General features: G+C 34.0%; 1 protein-coding gene across 1 annotated transcript in view; it reads right to left on the reverse strand.

Annotated features, from left to right (window-relative positions):
• Nucleotides 1–371: 371 nt before the first annotated feature.
• LOC144957272 (uncharacterized) overlaps nucleotides 372–7,187 on the reverse strand; it is an 8,157-nt gene continuing 1,341 nt past the window's right edge. The window contains exons 1-2 of the mRNA XM_078888369.1: nucleotides 6,726–7,187; nucleotides 372–1,585 (exon numbers count right to left, since the gene is read on the reverse strand). The exon at nucleotides 6,726–7,187 is cut by the window's right edge and continues 1,341 nt beyond it. Coding sequence (XP_078744495.1) covers nucleotides 1,562–1,585; nucleotides 6,726–7,187 — 486 coding nt within the window. The 3' untranslated portion in view covers nucleotides 372–1,561. The remainder of the gene's footprint in view (nucleotides 1,586–6,725) is intronic.

The raw sequence follows: 7,187 nt of genomic DNA on the forward strand, positions 1-7,187 counted from the left end.
TGACTCGATGCGAGCACTGAAATTATAATAAATAAATTCTAACTCAAAGTTTATGCTGTTTGTGGCAGTATTTTTCGTCCAAGTCGTTATTGTGATGCCTTTGAGGCTTTAAATATTAATTAGATTGTTTTACTGGCTCTGGTAATAACTCAAAATTAATATTTGTTGTGAAATCTGAGTGATATTTTGTGTTATTTTATCAATGGTTCCCTCATGGGGGTGACTGATAGTTGATGATGAATTTTGATTTTACTATAGTGAGTCCATAAATGTAATGGCATTAACTAAGTGTGTTCATTGGTATTCAGTTGTGTTGACTTATTATCTTTATTAATAAATTGATATAATATTTGGTTTTTATTAATTAATCCTTTTATATTCTTCCTTAAAGTAGTGAAGCTGGTTGGCGTGAGGTTGGGGTTGAAATCAAACATTAACTATTTTCTTAAATCAAAGAAACATTAACAATTTTGAAGAAATCAAAGAAACATTAACAATTTTCAAGAAATCAAAGAAACATTAACAATTTTCAAGAAATCAAAGAAACATTAACAATTTTGAGATATACAAGGAACTGTGCTTATTTGTGCAACAAACAATTTTACACATTTGACTCTGATAGACATTTGATAGACATTCTTCATCCATCAGAAACTACACCTATCATCTTTGTTGTCCTGCCTTGGTTACTGTCATCATATTATTTGTTAGATTTGATGCTAAATTAAAGTAAGGGCGCCCTTAGAGATACAGAATGAGATAAGGTCTATATTTTATTTTGTGATTTCTGTTCTTCTTCAATTATTCTCTTCATTATTTCTTCTGCTCTATCTTCATATTCCAATCTTTTATTTTGTAATTCATCATTGCTACTATATATAAATAAGACCTACTTCTTTTCCTTTTCTTTCATTATTTCTCTCTTTACTCAAGACATAAATAAACTTTTTGATAAAACTGTACATCGCTTGTTTGCTTGTTGGTGTGTTGCGTCTCTGAATGTGTTCTTTGACAATAATAGGAAAAGGCGACGGACTGAGTGCGTAGTGCATGCATTGCAAACTCACTCAGGCGCTTAAGTAACATCGGGGCATTGGTCAGTTTGTTACAACATATTTTTCAAGAAACACTACAAGTGTGTTTGTGTTATCTTTGGTGACAACAATGATGATGATGATGATGGTGATAGTACCGTCTTGTAGAATTGTAATGTTAACAATGATGACATTGGCGGTGACAGTACCAGTGGTAATGATGATGATGAGGATGATGATTCTGATGATGGTGCTGCCATATCAAACAATGTTGAGGGTGATGTTGTCAGTGGTAATGACGATAAAAGTGGTGATGACGGTAGTGATGTCACCAGTCAAGAAGATAATTGGTGACATTGCCAATGCTGAATATATTTATGGTGATGCTGATTGTGGTGATGACGATGACGGTGGTGATGATGTTCCACAGGAAAGATGATAATTGATAATGATTATATGATTCTGTCATGGATGAAGATGACAATGATGGTGGAAGTTTTGTGGTGACGAGTGTTCAACAAACAACATCAAAGTCTCCAACAATGAAAATGCTATGAAAGAAAGATAAGAAACAAAAAATATGATGTCATAAATTGAAATTGTCAATATAAATAAAATGACACAATACAACTGATCCACTGTGCCGTGTCAAGGTGGTAATATGGTGGGATGAACTAGATAAAGAAAAGGATCCAAGTTGAGAACTCTATATTTTTTTATTGGTGAGAAACATTTTATTATTATTATTATTATTATTATTATTATTATTATTATTATTATTATTATTATTATTATTATTATTATTATTATTATTATTATTATTATTATTATTATTATTATTATTATCATTATTATTATTATTATTATTATTATTATTATTATTATTATTATTATTATTATTATTATCATTATTATTATTATTATTTTTACAGTATTATTATTATTATTATTATTATTATTATTATTATTATTATTATTATAATTTTTATTATTATTATTATTATTATTATTATTATTATTATTATCTGTTCATCACTTACTTCAACAGAGGCATTTATTTTTAACACTAACACACTTTTTTTTATTTAAAAAAAATTAATTAATTTAATTACAGCCCACCGCATAATCAGATGCTGCTTCGTAGGCATTTCAGGAAGAAATATAAATAATTCATTTAAAAAATCAAAAATCTCTGATGAGAGCAGGAACCACCCATGATGTCCAAAGTGAGCAAATGGGGGTTAAAGCTGTCATTGCTGATAAGAACAGGGATGACTTTATCCGAGATGCTTTCATTTGTGGCCTCTCCCCTAACCAGATCAGGCAGCGACTCCTCGAGAATAAGACAATCGAACTTATGGCCACTTATGAACAGGCTCGATCCTTGGAGATGGCTGAAAAACACTCTCAGAACTACAGCACACCAACTACTGTGCCATGCATAAGCACTGCTTCTCTGCCCTCTGAAAGGGAACTTGACTCATTCAATGCTGCAGTCACAAACTCTAAATGCTTTTTCTGCTGATACCAACAACATCCTCGATCAAAATGCCCTGCTAGAGAGGCGCTGTGTAAAAGTTGTGGAAAAAAAGGCATTTTCATGCCAGTCGAAAAGTAAAAACGAATATGCATCGGAGGCAGACCCGAATACAATCAGTTCAGCCTTTTCGGCTGCAGCTCCCGCTAGTCTCTATAGAGCTGTATTGACATGTAATTGTTTAACAAGCTAGTTAAAGCGTTGATAGACACTGGAAGCTCTGAGAGTTTCATTTCAACGGAGGTCGTAATAAGTCTCCAATTGAAGATTTTCATATCAAAGAAAGAAATCTCCATGACGTCTACTTATCTTTCCAGTACAACCAACGGTCATTGTTTTGTCTCTTTGGAATACCAGGGACGTTTCTATGAGAGTGTGAAATTTTCCATCCTGTCAGGGTTGTGTTTGTACTTGATTTTAGGTCATGACTTTCTTGAACAGCATGAGGGAGTTCAAATATCCTTCAAATGTTCAAAGCCTACTTTCTCCGTTTGTAGTCTCATGCTGCAAAAATCGAACCTGTTTATCTTTATCTTCTTCCCGAAGAAGATTGGTGACAATTAACGAGCGACACAAGAAACGCAGGGTTGTGGACTATAGTCAGACCATCAATCGCTTCACTCTACTTGATGCATATCCACTTCCAAACATTAATGAAATAATTGAAACAATTTCAAACTATAGATATATATACCACCAGATCCCAATAAAAGACGAGGAGAAACTGTATACGGCTTCTGAGGCCAGAGGATATCTCGACCAATTCAAGCAATTTCCCTTTGGAGTCACGAACGGAGTGGCTTGCTTTCAGCGTATCATCGATTCCATTATTCGAGATGAGAAACTGAGTGACATGTTTGCTTACTTAGACAATGTGACAATCTGTGGCAGAAATCAACAAGAGCATGATGAAAACCATGTGAAATTTCTCAGGTATGCCATAGAACATAATATATAACATTCAATGAAACTAAGACTATCCAGTCTGTTAGACAAATCAAGTTGCTTGGATTTCAAGTGTCCAAAGATTGCATTCAGCCAGACCCTGACCGATTACGGCCACTGAGAGAACTTTCAGATCCTCACAATATCAAATCTCAACAGAGAGCGATTGGAATGTTTGCATACTACTCATCCTGGATCCATCATTTCTCGGATAATATACACCCACTGGTCCAAAATACATTTCCATTGTCAAGAAAGGCCAAGGATTCGTTTGATCTTTTGAATAAGGAGATTGAAAACAATTGACCACAACGCTCCTCTAGTTGTAGAATCTGACGCTTCTGAAATTGCAATCGCAGCAACACTATATCAAGGTGGACGTCCTGTGGCTTTCTTTTCAAGAACTCTGAACCATAGTGAAAAGATGCATTCTTCTGTTGAAAAAGAGGTTTACGCTATTGTGGAATCCCTTCGAAAGTGGAGGCACTATCTTCTTGTGAAGCATTTCAAACTTGTGACAGATCAGAAAAGCGTTGCCTTTATGTACGGAAATTCTGCAAAAGGAAAAGTGAAGAATGATAAAATCCAAAGATGGAAGATTGAACTGTCAAGCTACAGTTATGACGTTGTGTATCGACCTGGAAAAGTCAATGTAGCGGCTGACGCATTTTCAAGGCAGTTCTGCTCATCTAATGGTTGAGATTTAGTCCAAAAATCGATATCTGCTAACAGTTGTTGATGAATATTCTTGCTTCCCATGCTCCGATATGCGCTCATCAACTATCATCAAGTGCTTGTGTCAATTGTTCTCATTGTTTGGAATGCTAATTTCAATACATTCTGACAGAGGTGCTCACTTCATGTCAAGTGAGTTTCAAGATTTCTTGTGCTAAAAGGGTATCACCTCAAGCCGAACGACCCTACACAATCCCAGGGAAATGGACAAGTAGAACGTCTGAATGGAACCCTTTGGAAAGCTATCATGTTAGCCCTGAAATCACGTGGTTTGCATGTTAGTCAATGGGATCAGTGCTTCTTGACTCTCTCCATTCAATTAGATCACTCTTATGCAATGCGACAAATGAGACTCATCATCAATGAATCTTCCGGTACAATAGAAAGTTAAGCACTGGTACAACGCTTCCTAGCTGGCTGACTACTCCAGGAACTGTTTTGATGAGGCATCACGTAAGAGCCTCTAAATACGAACCATTGGTGGACGAAGTGGAACTGTTGGACACTAATCTGCTCTTTGCCTCCGTCAGACTTCCTGATGGCAAAGAAACTACTGTGGCTTAGCGTCACTTAGCCCCTGCTGGTGAAATGAATACTGCCCAACCCTCCAATGAAGCGTTACCCATGGCGTTTGACAACACAAGCGTTACTCCACCTTTTCATCATGTTCAAAAGAATGTGGAAAGCGATCTTCTACCTGAAACTGTCCTAGAACAGCTTGATGTACAATCTGTGGAAGCGGGCGAAGTGCAAAAATCTGCCTTGGACGAACCATCAGTCTCTGTTCCTAACAGTCCTAATGAGAATTCTACACAAAACGTATCCCGTTCAAACTCCAGAAGGAGTGGCTTCATTCCGACGAGACCATACAGTTTACGAAATAAAGAGGCATAATTTGAAATCTCTTGCCACATGCATGACATGATATTGTTTACTGTTTAGAGATAGTTCTATTTGTCACTTTATGTTTGTAATTGATCTGTGTCTGTACTGTATTGTCTAACTCTTTGTGTTTTAATTTCTTTCCAGATCATGTTGATTTAAATGTTGAATAAAGCTTATAAATTTTGCATGGCAATCATTCGAGCTACTTTCTAGATTCACAACAATGGTCGTTAACAGCTTGTCTCTGTTAGAAAAATTGTAATATTGCCTAACAGGCATCACGTCTCATCCTACATGTTAAGTATTGCTGTTGGATAAGAACCCCATATAAAGCGCTTTAGGCAGATTTAGTGGATATCGCTCTATATAAAAGCTCAATTTCTTTTTTTCTTTTCTTTTTAAAGCATCAGGTTCTTCCAGACATAATACCATCTTGCAATGATTAGTCACAAATGTCTCATAGAACACATTTTGCTTTCATGACATAAACAACAAAACCAACATTATATAATAATATTGCAGTATTAGCTATATATATTAATCAGTTAAAGCACTCATCATCATTATTCTTATTATCTTTATTGTTATTATTATCATTATTATTATTATTATTATTATTCTTATTATTATTATCCTTATTATCATTATATTGTTATTATCATTATTAATCATTATTATTATCATCATAAAACTTGAATCTAGAATTATTAGCAGATTTAAATTATATTTCCTTTTTTCATATAAGCAAATGTTTGAAATTCCTATAGATATATTGGCTATTCAACCAAAAATTTAAGATGAAAGGCTGATTGGTTCATGGTTAAAACAGTGAATAAATTATGTAGCAATAAATTGTTATTTACATCAACAATAAAATATATATATGATTTATCTAAAATAGCACACATCATTTTCTGAAAATTTCTATTGAGGGAATGCAACTACTTTTCTTTAAATCTCACTCCAAAAGTATTAACTGTTGGCCTCACTATTTTATCTTTAAAATCAGCAGACCTATATAATATCCTCTCAAAAAAATAAATCAACATCTCCAACAGCAACAAAAATCAGTTTGCTTGAATTCAACAACCATTATAACAAATCACAGATCATAATTCTGATCTGAACTAAACTGTAACGCATTTTATAAAAAAAAAAAATTGAAATAATATTTATAAATAAAAATATATTGCATCTTATTGGAGGTTATTATATAAAAAGTTATTTGCAATATATGACTAGCATCAAATATTATTATTGAGGCTGGAATAGCAAAAATAAAGGTTTTTATTTTAAACTAACGTATGTTAACTAATACCAGATTAGCAAAATAAATTATTTTAAAAATGGCATCTCCTTAAAATTGCGTTATTTATACAAGTATCAAAATCATCAGAATTAAAACATTTTGACTTTTAATAGTGATAGAAAAAATAAACATCCTCATTATTTTTATTGTTAAGCAGTTTTCAGATACGTAATAAGTGAGCGAACGTATGCTATACATCATGAAACATCTTATCAATTCAATAAGACAAATCAAAATTTAATTTGTTTAAAGTTGAAGATACCATGCCCATTACACTTACATTCTGATCCTGTGGAATCTGCTGATGTCTTGAATTATAGACTCGAACCTCTGCAAAGTATGGTCCACGCAGCAACACGGCAACTTTTCCTGTTGGGGTCATGGCAACATTGACAGGCATTACATTTTCTCCAAGTTGATTTGTGTCTTTTACAACAGAACTGAGCCATCGTCCACTTGATGAAAACACCTCAACTCTAAAATTACCACTGTCTGCAACAATGATGTTATCTAATGAATCTACACAAATACCTAACGGTTCGTGAAACTGGCCACGCCTATGTCCAACAGAACCAAAACGAAATTTAAATTTCCCTTGACTGTTAAATGCTTGGACATAGCCATTTTTTTTATCAGTGATGATGACATAGTTTTTGGAATCGACAGTCACAAAAGCAGGGTGAAGAAAATATCCATCGCCATTTCCTTTGCGACCAAACTGTGTGGAAAGTTTCATTTGTGG

This window comes from Berghia stephanieae, chromosome 11, assembly GCF_034508935.2.
Source record: "Berghia stephanieae isolate SIO BIC M18660-M18661 chromosome 11, UCSD_Bste_1.3, whole genome shotgun sequence".
NCBI lineage: Eukaryota > Metazoa > Mollusca > Gastropoda > Nudibranchia > Aeolidiidae > Berghia > Berghia stephanieae.